The following is a 22,191-nucleotide window of genomic DNA, read 5'->3' on the forward strand; positions in this document are numbered from 1 at the left end:
CCCCCCCCCCCCCCAAAAAAATAAAATAAAATGAAATGTAGGATAGTGAAGCTAAGATCGCTGCAAGTTCTTAACTCTGTTTGTTAAGATCGTTCGTTGAAATAACTAGCTGGTTAACCATATCAATTTGTGGTAGTGTTAACATAGATGCCATTGTTACTCTCTCTGTAGAAAATTAGAATTAGAGGTGCATAAAGCTGTTTGTGTTTGCAAAGTGCATAGTGTCACCACTCACCAGCAATTGCATTGCTTTATTGATGAGGATTTTTCTTTGGAAAATCTCTTGTGAGGGTCCAATTCTTTTTCCCCTATTGATCGGTCGAGACAATCTTAAATTTAAGAACCAAAAAGTTGATTGAATATTGCCTTCACCTTTTATCTTCCCTGTCACAAATTAAATATAAAAGAAACTCTGTGGAACTGTAGAAATCAATTTTTCCATGGTCCATACCATTGTCCATAATGTTTGACAAATTCTTATCAGGAGAAAAGTACAGGAGCTAAAGGGGTAGGGGAGAGAGCGAGTTCATCTCCATCTAGACAGTCTAAAAGCTGATGAATCCAAGTTTTTTTGGAGAACTCTGTAACTGATGCTATTTTCATTCATTTTCCTTATCTGTAGGGCATCACAAATGGTAGCAGGATATGTTGACATTAGGGTGATGATATCTATATTTTTACAGAATTCTGTTCTTTTTGCTTCTTGGCAGACATGATCGGTTTTGGACATTTCTGTAACTGTCTAACTGATGCTATTTCTTGGGCCTAGCAAATGGTAACATGATATGTTATGATACTAGGGTGATAATATTTATCTCTTTATGGAACTGGAAAGACGTGATAAAGTTGAACTTGCTTTTTTATCAATCAGAATAAGTTACTGTATTCTACTTCTTGTCCCATTTATATTTTTTTCTATGCTTTCTGCTACAATAAGCATAATCATACAGATCTTAGAAACACATTGTTTTGCCTCATTTCTGCCGTCTGCTAATGACTCTTCCTTAATTTTCTTTTCCAGGTTAAGACGTCACTGCTAGAAATATGGCGAAGCATCATCCCGATCTGATCATGTGCCGGAAGCAGCCAGGAATAGCTATCGGTCGACTTTGTGAGAAATGTGATGGGAAGTGTGTGATTTGTGATTCATACGTACGGCCTTGCACACTTGTCCGAGTTTGTGATGAATGCAACTATGGATCCTTTCAAGGCCGTTGTGTCATCTGTGGTGGTGTTGGTATCTCTGATGCTTACTATTGCAAGGAGTGTACTCAGCAGGAGAAAGATAGGGATGGCTGTCCAAAGATAGTCAATCTTGGTAGTGCCAAGACCGATCTGTTTTATGAACGTAAAAAATATGGTTTCAAGAAGAGATGAGGGTCGGATACCTCTTTCACACCCTTCGGTGAAGTTCACTACTGGATTTTTGTACTAGCATAATTGTGTCAAAATTAGGCATTTGAGTATAGCCTATGAACTTACTCACTATATTGCCTTGGAACTTGCTGTATTACATACTCATATAACAAGTTTAACCCATTGTAATTTCGTTTTGTGCAAGGGTATGCAACAAAATGTCAACTCTAATCGACTTTCGATCTAGTCTCTTTTGGATGTAATTTGTGAAAATTTTACTTCCAGTTAATTTTCTATCATGATTGTACACTGTACTCTTGTTCTTTAGTCAGATCATGTTGATGGGATTTGTATTAGGAAGTTACAACATACATTAAGAACAGCAGATGACATAAACAGAGATCTCAATATATCACAAATCCACAAAAAGAAATAGTTGCTAAAGAACAGCTTGAACTAAAAGGAAGTGAAATAGCTTTATGCTAAGGTTTAAATAGCTTCCATAGATATCCAGACCATATAATAAGAACCAGTTTTATGCATTGATCGTGTAGAAATATTTACATGAACAAATTTAGGTGTGATCACTTTTAATTTCTGTTACAACTTATGGACATTCTAGATCATAGTCTACATATACATTTCGGAAAAACTTTAAAAAATGTAAGACTCGGTCTATGATTTCGTAAGTATCATCAAATATTTTGTCCGTAAGATTGAAATAACATAAAAGAAACACAAGTGTTAGACTTGACTATATATTTGCAAAGATTTTGGGCCTAATATGGGCCACCTACTATAATCAGCACCCCAAAAATCGGGCCCAAATAGAATACCGACCCAGTGGGCCTTGTGTTACATTGTTATATAGAACCAAAACTAGGGTTTTTGTTCATGCTTTAGGGTTTCAATCAGCATCAGAGCTTAAGCGCCGGGAATCTCCAACAGCAAAAATGGTGAGTTTCTATTCGAAATATTCAAAATTGATACTTATTGTAAGCTCGTGTATGCTAAACTGATTTCCGTGCAATTTTTGTTTAGCCTTCGCACAAGTCATTCATGATTAAGAAGAAGCTAGCGAAGAAGCAGAGGCAGAACAGGCCAATTCCTTACTGGATCCGTATGAGAACTGATAACACAATCAGGTATTCATATTCACTAATTGCTAAAAAAAATTGAGTATTGTGATATTAATTTGGACTTTTACTAATGAAGTTTCGTTTTTGTATTTTAGGTACAATGCTAAGCGTAGGCACTGGCGTAGGACCAAGCTAGGATTTTAAGGTGGAAGAATCGTGTTTTATTTATGTTTTTAATGGAAAAACTTCTCGGATTATGTTTTATTTTCGAGCTCAATAGGAGCTCATTTGCTGAGGAAACAGACTGTGTTTTTAATTTTGGAAGAGATTTATATATTAATGACCGATTATGAAGTTGTTCTGTTTAATTTGAGCTGTTAAATGTTGGTTAATAGTAGTATTTTGTTGTTGCATTTTCATGCATTGAGTTATCTGTTTGTGATTTACACTTGCTGAGTAGTGTTTGTGTTAATTTGCTTATGAATTTGTATTTTTATGGTATTGTTTCTGGTAGCTGGTGTATTATCATACTATCAACTGATGCACCAACTTGTCATCCTTATCTGTTGGACTGATAGGTGTAAGATAAACTTGTATGATGTTGCTTACTGTAGGCCGTTAGTTGTAAACCATGTTGATTTGAGTTATAAACATATAAAGGTATGTGCTTTAAGCTTATATCGGAAGAGTGTTTCTCCACTCATCCGGCTATTGTGTCATAGTAAGAATCATGATCTCACCAGTACCGATACCTTAGATATTTCCACTGTTAACTTAGTATCAAGAGCCATATTGCATTTTATCCTTTGGCTTTTTATTTGCATATCAAGGCGGCTGCTTCATCGGCTGTTGTGCATTGTGACTCACCCCAGAGACCTAGCGCATACTTTTGCGATGATTGATTAATCTACTTGTACTCCTTATGGATGGTGTTGAAAGTGTATTTGATCAGAAGTTTGGGAATCTTTCGAGTCCTAAGATATCTTGATTAATTAGAAGTGTTGATCTGGATTTCCTGCACTTCAGTGTCTGTAGGGATGTGCATGAAGAATAATGTTCTTTACTGCAATTATTCATAAACATGGACTGCACAAAGACTTTATTCTTGAGAGAGGCCAAACCAGGGTGAGAATGACATCCATGAGTGCTAACTGAGCATTTGCCATTGGCTAATATATAGGTTTTGTGTGTTCTATATCAGATTGAGCTCTCAGCACTTGTCATAGCTAGAGGTGTTTATATTTTTAAAGTGTATTCTACTGGTACTTGATGCATGCATTTGTATAACTGAATTGTCATTCCATGGACAAGTATAGTTCTGTGGTGTAAATTATGAGAGGTTGGATATCTTTCATGTTGTAGAAATGACTTGGCGATGCGTGAACATATATAGTTCCTTTGTGAGACTTTTTTTTTTAAAGATATTCCAGCCCTCAGTCTATTCTCTTCATATTGCAAAGAGGTGATTGCCTCTTCTTACAGTAGAAGCTTTACATAATGACTTGGCCAGAGGCTTTCAGCTTGTGTTAGAACTGTATTGCCATTTGCACATCTGTGATGCAGGAATGGTGCACAACTGTATTGTATGATACTTGTAATGTATTCTGGATTATGGACGTATAAAGCAATTGGTTAAATTTGTAAAAATCTCATGCAACTTTTCACCATTCTATGGAAATTGGTCTGTGGATTTCTTTTCGTATGAACAATAAAATAGATGAAAGGCCTTGATTGACATCAGTAAAGCCTGTGTATTGGTGTCTTTCATAGCACATTTATTCAATCTATTTATATCTAACTTGAACATATTAAGGGTAGAAAATGAGTGTTCCATGTATGAATATTTGGATTTTCAAATTTATCGACATTCGGATATCAGAGTTAAACGTACTCTGGTGATAATTTGTTGTAAAATCCCACATTTATGTCGGTCATGGATGGATCCTCTAATACACATCGAAAGCTCTGAAGATAGTCATTTTGCATTTTGCACTTTGCACTTTGAGAACCCAAAAACTTTTTAAAAAATGTCTTTCGGGATTGACTTAGTTTGTTTGGAGGGTGGTTATTCATACGGATAATTCGGGATTGTTTTCCCTTTAATGTTTATGTGATTTGTAAGCTATTACACAGGGGGTTTGCTTAGTTGGTATAGAGGATGATTATCTATGAGGATGATTGTCGTGGACAACATGAATTCGTGACATACCGAGATTGATTCATTTCATCGACGGAAATGAGTCAAGTTACCTAACGTGACACACTATATACATCAGCAGAGATCACTACGGATTTAAACTTTAGCACCCCCTCTTGCTTGTTATTGTTAGGGGTAGATGAACAGAGCAAAACGACTTCTCGCTATGTTGTGCCTAGTAGTACCCGAAGCATCGATCCCCCTCAATGTTTTCCGAGTTGAGTCTATAACGTAGGTCTTGCCTAGTGCGGTATCCATCCTTCTTTAATGTCTGTTGAGTTGAGTCTGTCACATAAATCTTGTCTAGTACGGTTGGCAAAGGCTTATCTTGGGATTAGAAAAGACCTTTCTAAAAAATAACAGAGAAGTTCATTATGGTGAAATCTAAGCCGTTTAGGATAAGCTCTACATAATTGTGTGAACAAGCGGAGTTGACGATAATATCTTAAAAATCTGTTGATTTTATTTAAATACTCCAATAATTTTTAATTTAATAAGTTGCTAAGGTTTCAGATAACTTGAATTTTAATTTAATAAGTTGCTCAGGTTTCATATGATAAAAAATTAAAAACATTAAACAAAAAAAAAGCCTCTAAAAATAAACAAACGAGAAATATCATAGGTAGAGTTTGTAGGAGTATATATAGGAGAAGTTAAAGAAGTAGAGTTCCACTTCAACTCAAATTTTATCTAAATTTAAATTTCAAATATCACGTTTAAGACAAAATGAGTTTATTACTCTTTCTTAGTATTTTTTTTTAAAAATGTAATGCATATATTTTTATAACTAATTTAGATATTTTATTAGTTATCAATAACAGAATAAAAAGAGACTAGTTTGTTTCTCCTCTTTATCTTTATTATTTAATTTTATTTTCTTGCGTTTTTCTTCCTCTTTTTCCTTATCCTTGTTATTTTAATATTTTTCCAACGTTTTCTCTTCTTTTTTTTCTCTTGTGTTTATCTTCTTTACTTTTTTATTATATTTTAATTTTTTACTTTTTTTAAATTATTATATCTCTATTTTTTATTTAATATTTAAACCAAATGCGATCAAATATATTTTATAACAACATAAGGATACGTTTTTGAAATAGTAAGAGTTCATTTAGATCTTTTATGTTGTGACTTCTAAAAATATGCATTTTTGTAGGTTATTAGTGAATATAAATACTATTTTCTACTTTTCTAAATTGAATAGTATTATCTGAAATTATCCATACTCTCAAAATCTAAATTTAAATATATTTATAATATCTAAAAATTATTTTTAAACTAATGAAAATAATTCTCTCTTTTTTTTTTAAATCTAATACTTTTAATTCAAATTCTTAAAATAATATTTAGTAAATCAATCTTAAAATTATCAAGTAGCATTTTATTAACTTACCACTTGGCTTAATCAAGTTAGAAAATACAAATTACTCTCCTTTATTATACATAAATATCTTCTTGAACATTGTCATTGTTGGGAGATGTTGAACTTAGGGCAATTTGGTTTGGATTGTAGATATATAATGTCAACATGAGTTAAATATGAGTGAGTTGTAAATCAATTGGGTATTAATTGATTTTTTCTAAGCAAAAACGATGAAAAATAAGTTAGCTATCGATTCATACTGTTTATTGGTTATCTTATCTAAGTTAAAAGACTCATTTTTTTTCATAACCTAGCTATTTTTTGCCAACGATATAGATTGATCAAATCAGTCATTTAATCCATTATATCCAAAAATATGATACTAATAAAAAAATTATATCCAAAAACAAAATAACAAGAAAAATAAATCCTGAATAATATATAGGATACAATATATAAGAGAAGTTAAGAAGTAGAGTTCTATTCCAACTCAATTTTTATTTAAATTTAAATTTCAAACATCACATCTTTCTATTAAAAAAGATTAGTTTATTACTTTATTTTATTTTTATTTGTTACTCCTCTTTATGTTCTTTACTTTTTATTGTTTTTTTTTTTAAAATTATTAATATTATTAGTATTTTTACTTCTGGTGCTAATATTAATATTATTATTACTATTATCATATATTTTTTACTTTTCTAAATTATATAGTATTATTTGAAATTCGTTCTATGAGTAAGAGTTCATTTAGAACTCTTCTACTATGGATTTTTATTTTTAAAATAATGAAAAAGGTTCTTTTGTTTATTAAAATCTAATGTAACTTTAAATACAAATACTTTTAATTTAAATTCTTATAACAATATTTATTAAATTAATCTTAAAATTGTCAAGTGACATTTTATTAACTTGATCACTTGGCTAAATCACATTACAAATTACTCTCCTTTATTATACATATATATATTCTTGAACATTGTCATTATAATATGTTGAAGTTAGGGGCCTTTTGGTTTGTATTGTAGGGATATATAATCTCAACATAAAAATCATTACAAGTTTATACTATTTCAAGATTAATGTTGGAAATTAGTTGAGTATTAATTAATTATTTCAAAACAAATACTAATATCCGGATGAAAACCTAGTTATTTTTGCCGATAATATGGATCGATCAAATCAGTCATTCAATTTATTATATCCAAAACATAATAATAATAATAAAAAATTATATCCAAAATAATAATAATAAATAAAAATCCCTAAACAAAAGGAGAGAAAGTTACTATTTCATTAAATCTAATATATTATTTCAACATTTATAGAAAATTATGGTTTACTGCTTCAACTAATATAAAAATTTATGGTTTACTATTTCAACTAATATAAAAAATTATGGTTTTGAGGGATAAATTTCATAAAATAAAATATAGCAAAAAAATATTCAAGATGAAAAAAAAAAGAAAAGAAATCTTAATATTGTGTGGCTTTGCATGTTTTTAGCATTAGTAAAACAAAATATTAGAAAATTTGAATTAGAAAATTTGAAGAATAAAGAGAAAGAATAGCAATTCTCATGGCTTCTCCTTTTTTATAGGATTATCTCAAAATTAACCTAAAGTGTCAAAGATATAAAACTCTTGTTTAAGGGATCATTAAAAAAAGTAGTCAAATTAATTAACAAGTAATTAACTATAACTATATATTATATGGACTGATTGAAAGAGGGAATTTGTGTTTTCAAGAAAGTGAGCTTAGATGAGGGAGAAGACAAAGAGTGATAATAATAATAGAATTATTATTTCCCTAATTAATTTCTCTTTCATTCTTGATTCTTCTTCCTTGTTGAAAACTCACTTTTTTTAATTATTTGGTTAGTATTAAACTCCCTCTTATTTTTCTAGAGTTTAATTTATCATCATGGCCGCTAATTTATCCTTGGAAGAGCTTAAGAATGAGAAGGTTGATCTTGTAAGTATAATCTTTCCTCTCTTCTCCTGTCGTAGCAGATTCAGAATTTAAATTTTATTCGATAAGTTCTAGCTATAATATTTATTGAGATTTAAGTAATTTTCGTATTATGTTTTGTGTAAAAATAATGATGAATTCGTTAAATATCTTCCCATAGTGCATCTATCTTGATCAGGTTCAGAATTTAAATTTTATTCGATGCGTTTTAATTATAATATTTATTAAGATTTTAGTAATATTTGCATTATGATTTGTAAAAATGATGATGAATTCTTAAATTTGTTATGGTGACTGAGTTCAGAATTTAAATTTTATTCAATATGTGTTCTAATTGTGATATTTATTGAGATTTTAATAACTTTCACATAATGTTTTGTGTAAAAATAATGATGAATTCGATTTATTTGTTGATCACGTTGTGCATATACCTCTCTTGTGGTGACCAAGATTCAAAATTTATGTTTTATTTGATGAGTTCTAATTATAATAATTTTTTGTGATTTTAGTCACTTTCATATTATATTTTGTGTAAAAAAATGATGACAAATTTGTTGATTCCACATAGTGCATGAGTGCCACTCTGACTCAGAATTTAGAGTTTATTCAATGAGTTCTAATTAGAATATTTTTTGGATTTTAGTAACTTCACATTATGTTTTTATGTAAAAATGATGATGAATTCGTTAAATTTGTTGATTAATGCATCTTCTCCTCTCATAATGACAACAAGATTCATAATTTAAATTTGATTCGATTAAGTTTAAATTATGTGTGTGTAAAAATGATTATAAATTTGTTAAATTTATTTATTACGTATGAATACACCTTTTTCGCATGATCATATTGTTTATATAATATTTTTTTCCTCTATATATAATGAATGATGAATAATTTTATTTATATATATATAAAATAAATATTGAAGTGAAATTTTTGCTTCTGCCACTGATTGCATGACATGTGGTCATAGACGAACAATTAGGACGCCTTAAATATGTAGATTTAATTGAACCTAATACCTCCACCTCGAATTATGTAATTATACGTATAAATCGCATCATTAACTCTAAATTTTGGATTCATCTCTGACTCGTTACGGAAAATGATATTGCAGGAAAGTATTCCAGTTGAAGAAGTTTTCCAGATACTGAAATGTAGCAAAGAGGGTTTGACAAAAGAAGAAGGCCAAAAAAGGATTGAAATTTTTGGCCCCAACAAACTTGAAGAGAAAAAGGTGAATTTTTTTAATTAAAAAAATTTGTATTATTTACTAAATATTTCATTTTTCTATTTAAAAAAAAAAATAAACACTACTTTTGTTTAAATTTTATTATTACAGGAGAACAAGGTCCTTAAATTCTTGGGGTTTATGTGGAATCCTCTCTCATGGGTCATGGAAGCTGCTGCTATCATGTCTATTGTCTTGGCAAATGGAGGGGTAAGAAAAAATATATTAAATATGACGGAAGTATTTTTCGGAAAATATTTTTGAAAAAAGTTAAATTATTTATTTTTTCATGTTTGGTTGACAAAAACTTTTTTCGACTTAAAAGGACGAAAATGACTTTCCTCACTTTCTTGAGGAGAAAGTCGGGATTTGTTTTCTCATGTTTGGTTGACAGAAACTTTTTTTTGACTTAAAAGGAGGAAATGACTTCCCTCACTTTCACGAGGAGGAAGTCGTGGTTTATTTCCTCATTTTTGGTTGACAGAAACTTTTTTTGACTTAAAAGGGGTGAAATGACTTCTCTCACTTTCGTGAGGAGGAAGTCGTGATTTGTTTTCTCATGTTTGATTGACAGAAACTTTTTTTGACTTGAAGGGGGGAAAATGACTTCCCTCGTGAGGAGAGAGTTGTTTTCCTTCACTAGAAAAATGACGTTCGTCATACCAAATACATCTCTTTGTTCATGTTTATGGTTAATTAGAAGTTAGAACAAACTAATATCTAAGGTGAAATTTTCGAAAAATGCAGGGTAAGCCACCAGATTGGCCCGACTTTGTAGGTATCATGGTTTTGCTTGTTATCAACTCTACTATCAGTTTCATTGAGGAGAACAATGCTGGAAATGCTGCTGCTGCCCTTATGGCTAATCTTGCTCCCAAAACTAAGGTACACGGATAAGTAACTGTCGAATATAACGTGTCTTATTCTAATATATTAAACTTTTAGATGAGACAAGTCATATACTGTTCATGTTTTTTTTGGTGATTATGTTTCTATGTGCAATGAATGAAATGCTAATTTGACGTTTCTTAAATGAGGTAATCATACATTTCAACATAGTATCAGACGTTCATAAAAAGAATGAAGTCCATGATTTTAGATGAAATGCTCGCACAATTCATATCACCGTTCATGTTTTTTGACGATTATATCTCTATGTGTAATGGATGATTTATAATCTTGAGAATGTGGTTCTCAGGTTTTGAGAGATGGAAAATGGTCTGAGGAGGACGCTTCGCTCCTGGTTCCAGGTGATCTTATTAGTGTTAAGTTGGGTGATATTATTCCAGCTGATGCTCGTCTTCTCGAGGGTGATCCCCTGAAGATAGATCAGGCTGCACTTACCGGTGAGTCCTTACCAGTCACCAAACAACCCGGTGATGAAGTTTTCTCTGGTTCCACTGTCAAGCAAGGCGAGCTCGATGCTGTTGTCATTGCTACTGGTGTTCACACCTTCTTCGGAAAGGCTGCACATCTTGTTGATAGCACAAACCAAGTTGGCCATTTCCAAAAGGTGAAAAAAAACCGCTATGATTTTGTATATGAAACTCATCTCCAACTGTTTCTTTCTAAGAACCAATTGTTTCTAAAAAATTTGTTGTGTGTATATCTATGATCAGGTGTTGACTGCTATTGGAAACTTTTGTATTTGCTCAATTTTTGTGGGAATAGTGATTGAGATTGTGGTAATGTGGCCGATTCAAAAGCGAAAATATAGAGATGGAATTGACAACTTGTTGGTGTTGCTTATTGGAGGTATCCCAATTGCCATGCCAACAGTCTTGTCTGTTACCATGGCTATTGGATCTCATCGGTTGTCCCAACAAGGCGCTATCACTAAGAGGATGACTGCTATCGAGGAAATGGCTGGTATGGATGTCCTCTGCAGTGACAAGACCGGTACCCTCACGCTTAACAAGCTTACTGTTGACCAAACCTTGATTGAGGTTCGTAATCAAGACAAAAAATATACCTTTTTTTGTTATGAAAATTCCTATCAGAACATAACGACTTATGTTCGTGGTTGTAGGTATTCCCTAAGAACGCAGATGCAGACACCGTTATGTTACTTGCAGCTAGAGCTTCGAGGGTTGAAAACCAGGATGCTATTGATACTTGTATCGTTAATATGTTGGGTGATGCTAAACTGGTAATGTGAAACTAAGAGTTAACTATGAACTTTGTCGTTAATCTGTCACCAAATAGGTTGTAGATGAGCTTAAGTACTAGTGATATTGCAGGCAAGAGAAGGCATCCAAGAGGTTCATTTCTTTCCATTCAACCCCGTTGATAAGCGCACTGCAATCACCTATATCGATAACAATGGAGACTGGCACAGGGCTAGCAAAGGTGCTCCTGAGCAAGTAAGATATACTACAATCTCTTTTATACTACTTCAGTTTCATATACTTAAATTAGTGTCTAATCTAGCATAATCTTTTGCTAGATTATTGAACTCTGTGGGCTCAGTGGACCTGTCTTAAAGAAAGCTCATGAAATCATCGACAACTTTGCTAACCGCGGTCTTCGTTCTTTGGGTGTTGCAAGACAGGTAAAGCAAATATAATATTTGATAACTTTGTTTGAGTTAAGTGCAGTGCAATGTATCATGATAATTTTTGTGCAGACTGTGCCAGAGAAAGATAAGGAAAGTGCTGGTTCACCTTGGGAATTCGTCGGGCTTTTACCTCTCTTTGATCCACCAAGGCACGACAGTGCAGAGACAATTCGCAAAGCTCTCGAGCTTGGTGTTAATGTTAAGATGATCACTGGTGACCAGCTTGCTATCGGTAAGGAAACTGGTCGTAGGCTCGGTATGGGAACCAACATGTATCCATCTTCAGCTCTTCTTGGTGATCACAAGGATGAGTCCATTGCTCAAATTCCTGTTGAGGAGCTTATTGAGCAGGCTGATGGCTTTGCTGGAGTCTTCCCAGGTAAATATCTAGCAAATAAAATACAGTCAAATAACGATTCCACTCAATACTTTTTTTAGCTGCTATATCGAAATGATGTTATAGAGAACATATAATATAACACAACACGAAAAAACAGTTCCAGAAGTAAAAAATATTGACAGTAAACTGAAATGTCGTTATATTATGTGACAATAATACCTTTTGTTTTTATTTTATGTGAAACGGAAATTTCATGACACGTTTAAGATCAAAAGTTTCTTTCAAACTTACACAAGGATATATTTTGATCCTTTTTAAGAACACAAGTACGAGATCGTGAAGAAGCTGCAAGAAAGAAAGCACATTTGTGGTATGACTGGAGATGGTGTGAATGATGCACCAGCACTGAAGAAGGCAGACATTGGTATTGCAGTTGCTGATTCAACAGATGCAGCTCGGGGTGCATCTGATATCGTTTTGACCCAACCAGGTCTTGGTGTCATTATTAGTGCCGTTTTGACAAGCAGAGCCATTTTCCAGAGGATGAAGAACTATACTATCTATGCAGTCTCAATCACAATCCGTGTCGTGATGGGATTCATGCTCATTGCACTCATCTGGGAATTCGACTTCCCTCCCTTCATGGTCCTCATCATTGCCATCCTAAACGATGGAACCATCATGACCATCTCTAAGGACAGGGTCAAGCCATCTCCTTTGCCCGACTCATGGAAGCTCAACGAGATCTTTGCCACTGGGATTGTCCTCGGAACCTATCAAGCTCTCATGACTGTTCTGTTCTTCTATCTTGCAGCCTCTACTGATTTCTTTACAGTAAGTTCTTTCCTTTTTAGTCTTCCCGAACAAACACTTACCATCATGCAAAGAGCTATAACTGATAGCGAGAGTGCAACTTTATTTCTTAACTAATTTCATTAACCAAATGCCCTCGACCATATGACTACAACCCGAGCCATCCAGGCCTATCAACCATAGGCAGGATACTGGTGTTACCCCACAACAAAAAGCAAAACGTACTATTGGAACATGACAAACAAATTTATCTTGTGTATTTGCAGGAGAAGTTCGGTGTTAGATCAATCAGGGAGAACGAACACGGTCTTACAGCTGCTGTATACCTTCAAGTGAGTATTATCAGTCAGGCTCTCATCTTTGTGACAAGATCAAGAAGCTGGTCATTTGTTGAACGCCCCGGTGTTTTTCTTGTGGTTGCTTTCTTTCTAGCCCAATTCGTAAGTCCTTAAAACAATCGAACCTCAATGAACATTCAAAATCTTCACAACTCTGTATATACATATATCCTTACTAATAATCAAGATCCTGTTTTTCTTTTTTTTTCTAACTCAGGTGGCTACACTTATCACCGTCTACGCGAACTGGAACTTTGCTAGGATCCATGGAATTGGATGGGGATGGGCAGCAATCATATGGATCTACACAATCATTACATATCTCCCTCTTGATGTTCTTAAATTCATTAGTCGTTACGCGTTGAGTGGTGATGCCTGGGATTCAATGATCCAGAATAAGGTAAAAGAAATAAAAACAAACAGAGCTATTGATCACATTTTGTAATCTTAATACTGTGTTTGACAAGTTCAATTCTCTTCGTCTTTGATATTAGACCGCCTTCACAACAAAGAAGGACTATGGAAAAGGCGAAAGAGAAGCACAATGGGCCGTGGCTCAACGTACACTTCATGGTCTCCAGACTGCAGAAAGCGATGGCTTGTTCCATGACAAGAACTACAGGGAATTGAACGAGATTGCTGAACAAGCTAAACGTCGAGCTGAAGTTGCCAAGTACACACACGAGTAGTTACTTGACATTTTCAAGAACCATGTTGCTGAGCTTGAGGAATTTTACACTCTAAAAGGAACATGTTGAAATGATCTAATAATAAAGCAATATTGTCTAAAGATTATGCAATGATCACATTTTTGGTGAAGGGCATTTTTGCAGCTAATTTTTGTTTTCTTCAAAAAAACAACAAGTGTATGTACATGATGTTATCAATGTTGGATGAGTTCCTAAATTGGTGAGCCACAAAGGCTGCATATTAAAAAAAAAAGTGAGTACTAGTAGCTATATACATAAACAATAGCTATAATATTATCATTTATGTTTTTTTTTCTGTAAATATTTATTTATTATTAATTCATATATTTAGTTTTCCTAAAATACGTCCAAAAGGAAAGCATAATATTTAGTTTACGACTTTTCTCACAATATTACTAGAAAAAAAAAAGATTAGCTTGATCACTTGTTATATAATTTTTTAAATTTATATGACTACATCATAAGCTTTGATCATCGTTGAACAACTTAATTAATGGAGAAGGCAATGCAAGTTTTTAAAATTTTAATTCTTGATTTATAAACCTATTATGATTCAGAGTTTAAGAAGTATGTGTCCTAATTAAGTCCTTTTAGGAATAGTTATAAAATTAATGAGATGTAGTTTAATGTAGAACAACTTCTTTAATCCAAAAAAAATTAAATAAATTAATCCTATTTAACATGAAAAAACATGAAAATTTCAATCAAACACAAGTTCAACACAAGGGACATGTCTTTTTTTTTCTCTTTCTAACCATGGTCTAATACAAATATAATGAAACCTATGACAACAAATAGGAAAAATAAAAATCATTTCCATATATTTAATTGCTTCGATACAAATCGAGCAATCACCATTTTCTCCTTTAATTCCCAGAGTTTTTATTGCTTCGTTTGTAGGACTTACTGAACAACCACCCAGGTTGGTATTGGTGTGTGGGAATGGGATTGGCTTCCAAAATTCCCTTTAGCTCTACGGATGACTAACAAGGCAGGAAACAAGCGGTAGATGTCCCAGTGACGTCAACTCAAGGAAGATTCGAGGGGTGTTCAACCACTTGACTGTAAGGAGAGGGGGACTTCCGCTGCACCATAACACTAACATGACTTTTTATTGTATTAGTAAAAGCGCTACCGCGCTACAACTAGCATAGCAGCCTGCAGAAAAAGCTCGTTAGCCCCTACTTCTAAGTTGGAGCAAGAAGCGTTGGTCCCCTTCGGTCAACTTTCTTGTGCCTGCTGATACCTACCGTAGGACCTCCGTCCCCGAAGCGAAGAAAGAGGAGCAGAAACAAGAGGTGTCTCGAACAGAAAAAAATTTGCTCTTCCATTTCTTAGTAGGAGTGCTCCTATGTTAGCAGGACATTCCGTGCAAGAAATAGGTTTGAGTTAGTGCACTAATAGGTTGTTTTTTCTCATCTAATGACTCTATCTCCGAGGTAACCTGGACTAGTAGCAACCGATTCTAGTAAATAAGATATTGTTTCATAGAATTGGTTGTTTTTTCTCTCTCCTTTTTTCTAGAGGAATTGAGTCATTCATTTTGGTCTGACTTCATTACCTTGTGGTTAGACTAACTGGCAGAGAAGGCTAGTGAGGTTCCTGCTATGGTGAAGTGAAAGATCTTTCACTGTAGTTGGAAGAAGACAGGTGAGAGTGAGCCAAGCGAGAGCACAACAAGTTTCAGTAGTGGGCTGTCTTCGCGGTCCCACTTTAGACATAGCTATTTCGCTTTGTTGGATGTGTCGGATCCCGTATAACAAGCTAGCTTTTTACCCTCGATTCAAACATGTGGGCGAAAAATGCTATCCTGCTTTATTGTTATATGACTCTCTGACTTTTTTTCCCGTGAATAGCTTGATTTATGTGTGTCTCAATCATGACTACTAATCGATCCGTCACATTGGTCAGCGAAATTCATTCAATTGTCCTGTTCAGATGGATGAGACAATTACCACTTGAAGCATGCTTCAAGTCTATCTTTGAGACATTTGCTGCAACCGAAAGCTTCATTCCTTATTGTTGCAATTTCATGCTAGCAAGTTAGTTTCATTTAAATATCTATTATTACTTCAATAGTAGCCGCTCTTTCTATTCTTGTTGGTGTCTGTGCTGATGCTGGTGCTAATTCCCATGTATTGATTTTCATGAACCAAAATGCAATTAAAATAAAATAAGAAAAGATAGCTAAAAAAGCAAAATAATCCTCAGGAGAAAGGCCTAGCATTTTTTTAATTGTTATGATCAATAAAGGATTCGTATCTATTTATAACTAGTTCTCGAAGCGTACATCGCACGTTTGTCCCCTAATTGATATTAGAAAATTTTAATTTATATAGCTAAGTTCAAATCTAAGTCCTTTCATATGTAAGTTTAACATAAGAATATAGCTCTGCACTAAATATAACATGAAAATCTTGTGTTAGATGTTGGAGGTTTGATATATTAAATACTTCATGAAAAATAAACATTTTATTTTATCAGAGGAATTAATATATTTTAATTACTAAATATAAGTTTTAATAATCAAAAAAGAAATTGTCTATAAAAATACGTATAAAGAAAAATATTACAAAATGTTTGGACGGTATACCATCAAATTTATAGAAAAAATTACAATTTCAAACGAAAAAAGAAGTAAATAAAGACATGGCATCCATAAAAAAAGACATCACGTTAAAATATCTAGACAAAAATATTTTCATACTAATTGAATTACATTTTGTTAAAAGTAGACTTATTCTAGACAAAACATGACCTACTCTAGACGAAACATATCATATGTATACAAAATTATAATCATATAATAATAATAAATAAGACAAACAGAAAAGAAGGCATGAATATGTTAAGAAAGATAAACAATATAGTTCAAGAAATGGTTTGCTATAGCACACGAAAATCGTCGAAATGGGGGGTATGCGCACTTCGGGGCTCGTTTGACCTTGAAAATGGGCCGGATTGGCCAAGATGGCCAAATGACTGCATAGCCAAGGTCTCGACAGACGTCCACAAAATTTTTTGGCATTTTTAGGTCGGAATACGGATCACCCAAAAAATGGTTTGCTATTGCACACGAAAATCGTCGAAATGGGGGTATGCTCGCTTCGGGGCTCGTTTGACCTTAAAAATGGGTCGGACTGGCCGAGAGGGACAACCGGATGCATAACCAAGGTCTTGACGGACGTCCACAAAATTTTTGGCATTTTTGACGTTGGAATCCGGATAACCCGAAAAATGGTTTTCTATAGCACACGAAAAATCGTCGAGATGGGGGTATGCGCACTTCGGGGCTTGTTTGACCTTTAAAATGGGTTGGAATGGCCGTGAAGGCCAACCGGATGCATAGCCAAGGTCTTGACGGACGTCCACAAAAATTGTTGGCATTTTTGACGTCGGAATCCGGATCACCCAAAAAATGGTTTGCTATAGCACACGAAAATCGTCTAAATGCAGGGTATACGCGCTTCGGGGCTCGTTTGACCTTGAAAATGGGTCGGATTGGCCGTGATAGAAAACCGGCTGCACAACCAAGGTCTTGACGGACGTCCGCAAAAAAGTTTGGCATTTTTGACGTCTGAATCCGGATAACCCAAAAAATAATTTGCTATAGCACACGAAAATCGTCGAGATGGGGGTATGCGTGCTTCGGGGTTTGTTTGACCTTTAAAATGGATCGAAATGACCGTGAAGGCCAACCAGATGCATATCCAAGGTCTTGACGGACGTCCACAAAAAATTTTGGCATTTTTGACGTCGGAATACGGATAACCCAAAAAATAGTTTGCTATAGCGAACGAAAATCATCTAAATGGGAGGTATGCGCGCTTCGGGGCTCGTTTGACCCTGAAAATTTGTCGTACTATATCTGAGGGCCAACTGGATGCATAGACAAGGTCTTGACTCACATCCACAAAATTTTTTTGGAACTTTTGATGTCGGAATCCGAATCACTCTAAAACTGGTTTGCTATAGCACACGAAAATAGTCTAAATAGGGTGGTATGCGTGCTTCGGGGCTCGTTTGACCTTGAAAACGGGTCGGAGTGGAAGTGATGGCCAACTGGTTTCATAGCCAAGGTCTTGACGGATGTCCACAATTTTTTTTTTGGTATTTTTGACGTCGGAATACGGATCATCTAAAAAATGGTTTGCTATTGCACACGAAAATTATCGAAATGGGGGTATGCTCGCTTCGGGGCTCGTTTGACCTTCAAAATGGGTCGGACTGGCCGTGAGGGCCAACCAGCTGCATAGCCAAGGTCTTAAAGGGCCTCCACAAAAAAATTTGGCATTTTTGACGTCAAAATCCGGATAACCCAAAAAATGGTTTGCTATAACGAACGAAAATTGTCGAGATGGGGGTATGCGCGCTTCGGGGCTTGTTTGACCGTTAAAGAGGGTCAGAATGACCATGAAGGCCAATCGGATGCATAGCCAAGGTATTGAAGAACGTCCACAAAAAAAATTTGGCATTTTTGACGTCGGAATCTGGATCACCCAAAAAATGGTTTGTTGTAGCACACAAAAATTTTCTGAATGGGGGGTATGCGCGCTTCGGGGCTCGTTTGACCTTTAAAATGGGTCAGATTGGCCGTGATGGCCAACTGGCTTCATAGCCAAGGTATTGACAGACGTCCACAAAAATTTTTGGAATTTTTGATGTCTTAATCTGGATCACCCAAAAAATGGTTTGCTATAGCACATGAAAATCGACGAAATGGGGGGTATGTGCGCGTCGGGGCTCGTTTGACCTTGAAAATGGGTTGGAATGGACATTAGGTCAAACCGGATGCATAGCCAAGGTCTAGACGGATGTCCACAAAATTTTTTGGCATTTTTTACGTCGGAATCCGGATCACCCAAAAAATGGTTTGCTATTTTGACCTTGGAAAAGGGTCGGACTGGCGGTGATGTACAACTGTCTGCATAGCCAAGGTCTTGATGGACGTCCACAAAAAATTTTGGAATTTTTGACGTTGGAATCCGGATCACCCAAAAAATGGTCTGCTATCGCACCTGAAAATCGTCGAAATGGGGGAATGCTCGCTTCGGGGCTCGTTTGACCGTCAAAATGGGTCGGACTGGCCGTGAGGGCCAAACGGTTGCATAACCAAGGTCTTGACGGACATCCACCAAAAAGTTTGGCATTTTTGACGTCGGAATCCGGATAACTCAAAAAAAGGTTTGCTATAGCACACGAAATCATCTAAATGGGGGGTATGCGCGCTTCGTGGCTCGTTTAACCTTGAAAATGAGTCGGATTTGCTGTGATGGCCAACTGGATGCATAGACAAGGTCTTGACACACGTCCACAAAAAAATTCAGAATTTTTGACATCGGAATCCGGATCACCCAAAAAATGGTTTTTCTATAGCACATAAAAATCGTCTAAATAGAGGGGTATGCTTACTTTGGGGCTCGTTTGACCTTCAAAATGGGTCGGACTGGCCGTTAGAACCAACCGGCTACATAGCCAAGGTCTTGACGGACGTCCAAAATTTTTTTTGGCATTTTTGACGTCAGAATTTGGATAATCCAAAAAATGGTTTGCTATATATAGCACACGAAAATCGTCGAGATGGGGGTATGCGCGTTTAGGGGCTTGTTTGACCTTTAAAATGGGTCAGAATGGCTGTGAAGGCTAACCGGATGCATAGTCAAGGTTTTGAGGGACGTCCACATATTTTTTTGGCATTTTTGACGTCGAAATCTGGATCACCCAAAAAATGGTTTACTATAGCACACGAAAATCGTCTAAATGCGGGGTATGCGCCATTCGGGGATTGTTTAACCTTGAAAATGGGTCGGATTGGCCGTGATGGCCAATCGACTTCACAGAAAAGGTTTTGACGGAAGTCCAGAAAAAACTTTGGCATTTTTGAAATCAGAATCCGGATCACCCAAAAAATGGTTTGCTATAGCACACGAAAATCGTCGAAATGGGTGGTATGCGCGCTTTGGGCTCGTTTGACCTTGAAAATGGGTCGGATTGGCCGTGGTGGCCAACTGGCTGCATAGCCAAGGTCTTGATGGACGTCCACAAAATTTTTTGGCATTTTTGACATCAGAATACGGATCATCCAAAAAATGGTTTGCTATTGCACACGAAAATTGTCGAAATAGGGGTATGCGCGCTTCAGGCTCGTTTGACCTTGAAAATGGGTCGGACTGGCCGTGACGGCCAACCGGCTTCATAGCCAAGGTCTTGACTGATGTCCACAATTTTTTTGCATTTTTGACGTCGGAATCCGGATCACCCAAAAAATGGTTTGCTATAGCACACGAAAATCATCGAAATGGGGTATGCTTGATTGGGGCTTGTTTGACCTTTAAAATGGGTCAGAATAACCGTGAATGCCAATCGGATGCATAGCCAGGGTCTTGAAGGACGTCCACAAAAATTTTTGGTTTTATTGACATCGGAATCCGGATCACCCAAAAAATGGTTTGCTATAGCACACAAAAATCGTCGAAATGGGGGGTATGCGCGCTTCGGGGCTTGTTTGACCTTGAAAATGGGTCGGATTGGCCGTGATGGCCAACTGTCTACATAGCCAAGGTCTTGACGGACGTCCACAAATTATTTTTGTTATTTTTGACATCGGAATCCGGATCACCCGAAAAATGGTTTGCTATTGCACACGAAAATCGTAGAAATGGGTATGCTCGCTTCGGGGCTCGTTTGACCTTAAAAAAGTGTTGGACTGGCCGTGATGGACAACCGGATGCGTAGCCAAGGTATTTACGGACGTCCAAAAAAAACTTTGGCATTTTTGGACGTCAGAATCTGGATAACCCGAAAAATGGTTTGCTATAGCACACGAAAATTGTCGAGATGGGGGTATGCGCGCTTCGGGGCTTGTTTGACCTTTAAAATGGGTCGGAATGGACGTGAAGTCCAACCGGATGCATATCCAAGGTCTTGACGGACGTCCACAAAATTTTTTGGCATTTTTGACGTCGGAATCAGGATCTCCCAAAAAATGGTTTGCTATAGAACACGAAAATTGTCTAAATGCGGGTTATGCGCGCTTCGGAACTCGTTTGACCTTGAAAATGGGTCTGACTGGTCATGATGGCCAACCGGCTGCATATCCAAGGTCTTGACTGACGTCCACAATTTTTTTTTGCATTTTTGACGTCGAAATCTGGATCACCCAAAAAATGGTTTGCTATAGCAAACGAAAATCATCGAAATGGGGGTATGCTCGCTTCGGGGCTCGTTTGACCTTCAAAATGGGTCGGACTGGCCGTGAGGGACAACCGGCTGCATATACAAGGTATTGACAGACGTCCACAAAGTTTTTTGCATTTTTGATGACGGAATACGGATAACCCAAAAAATGGTTTGTTATAGCAAGCGAAAATCGTCGATATAGGGGTATGCACGCTTCAGGGCTTGTTTGACCTTTAAAATATTTCTTAATGGACGTGAAGGCCAACCGGATGCATAGCCAAGGTCTTGACGGACGTCCACAAAATTTTTTGGCATTTTTGACGTCGGAATCCGGATCACCCAAAAAATGGTTTGATATAGCACACGAAAATCATCTAAATGGGGGGTATGCGCACTTCGGGGCTTGTTTGAACTTGAAAATGGGTCGGACTTGCCGTGATGTACAATTGGCTGCACAACCAAGGTCTTCAAGGACCTCCACAAATTTTTTTGGCATTTTTGACATCGGAATCCGAATCACACAAAAATTGTTTGCTATAGCACACAAAAATCGTCGAAATAGGGGTATCCGCGCTTTGGGGCTCGTTTGACCTTGAAAATGGTTCGAAGTGGAAGTGATGGACAACTGGCTGCATAGCCAAGGTCTTGACAGATGTCCACACAAAATTTTGGCATTTTTGACATCGGAATCCGAATTACCCCAAAATTTGTTTGCTATAGCACACGAAAATCGTTGAAATGGGGGTATGCTTGCATCAGAGCTTTTTTGACCTTCAAAATTGGTCGGAATGGCCGTGAGGGCCAACCGGCTGCATAGCCAAGGTCTTGACGGACGTCCAAAAAAAAGTTTGGCATTTTTGACGTCGGAATCCGGATAACCCAAAAAATGATTTGCTATAGCACATGAAAATCGTCGAGATGGGGGTATGCGCGCTTCGGAGCTCTTTTGACCTTTAAAATGGGTCAGAATGGCCGTGAAGGCCAACCGGATGCATAGCAAAGGTCTTGACGGACCTCCAAAGAAGTTTTTGGCATTTTTTATGTCGGAATCCGTATCACC

The 22,191-nt window shown here is 36.0% G+C and overlaps 3 protein-coding genes across 3 annotated transcripts in view; all 3 read left to right on the forward strand.

Moving 5' to 3' along the window:
* The window catches only part of LOC107005527 (PHD finger-like domain-containing protein 5B), a 3,339-nt gene extending 1,672 nt beyond the window's left edge, over nucleotides 1-1,667 (forward strand). The window contains exon 2 of the mRNA XM_015204141.2: nucleotides 1,022-1,667. Within this exon, the coding sequence (XP_015059627.1) occupies nucleotides 1,045-1,377 (333 nt within the window). The 5' untranslated portion in view covers nucleotides 1,022-1,044 and the 3' untranslated portion in view covers nucleotides 1,378-1,667. The remainder of the gene's footprint in view (nucleotides 1-1,021) is intronic.
* Nucleotides 1,668-2,166: 499 nt separating this feature from the next.
* LOC107005594 (60S ribosomal protein L39-3) lies at nucleotides 2,167-2,827 on the forward strand. Its single transcript, XM_015204232.2, has 3 exons — nucleotides 2,167-2,312; nucleotides 2,398-2,501; nucleotides 2,591-2,827. The coding sequence occupies exons 1-3, from the start codon at nucleotides 2,310-2,312 to the stop codon at nucleotides 2,637-2,639; spliced, it is 156 nt and encodes a 51-aa protein (XP_015059718.1). The 5' UTR covers nucleotides 2,167-2,309; the 3' UTR covers nucleotides 2,640-2,827.
* A 5,088-nt stretch (nucleotides 2,828-7,915) lies between these two features.
* LOC107005831 (ATPase 8, plasma membrane-type-like) lies at nucleotides 7,916-14,294 on the forward strand. The gene is made up of 14 exons (XM_015204482.2): nucleotides 7,916-7,966; nucleotides 9,081-9,200; nucleotides 9,306-9,404; nucleotides 9,942-10,079; nucleotides 10,393-10,707; nucleotides 10,814-11,140; nucleotides 11,224-11,343; nucleotides 11,435-11,557; nucleotides 11,641-11,745; nucleotides 11,821-12,130; nucleotides 12,411-12,925; nucleotides 13,171-13,344; nucleotides 13,460-13,642; nucleotides 13,737-14,294. The coding sequence occupies exons 1-14, from the start codon at nucleotides 7,916-7,918 to the stop codon at nucleotides 13,929-13,931; spliced, it is 2,775 nt and encodes a 924-aa protein (XP_015059968.1). The 3' UTR covers nucleotides 13,932-14,294.
* The last annotated feature ends 7,897 nt before the right edge of the window (nucleotides 14,295-22,191 follow it).

This window comes from Solanum pennellii, chromosome 12 (assembly GCF_001406875.1).
Source record: "Solanum pennellii chromosome 12, SPENNV200".
Lineage (NCBI taxonomy): Eukaryota > Viridiplantae > Streptophyta > Magnoliopsida > Solanales > Solanaceae > Solanum > Solanum pennellii.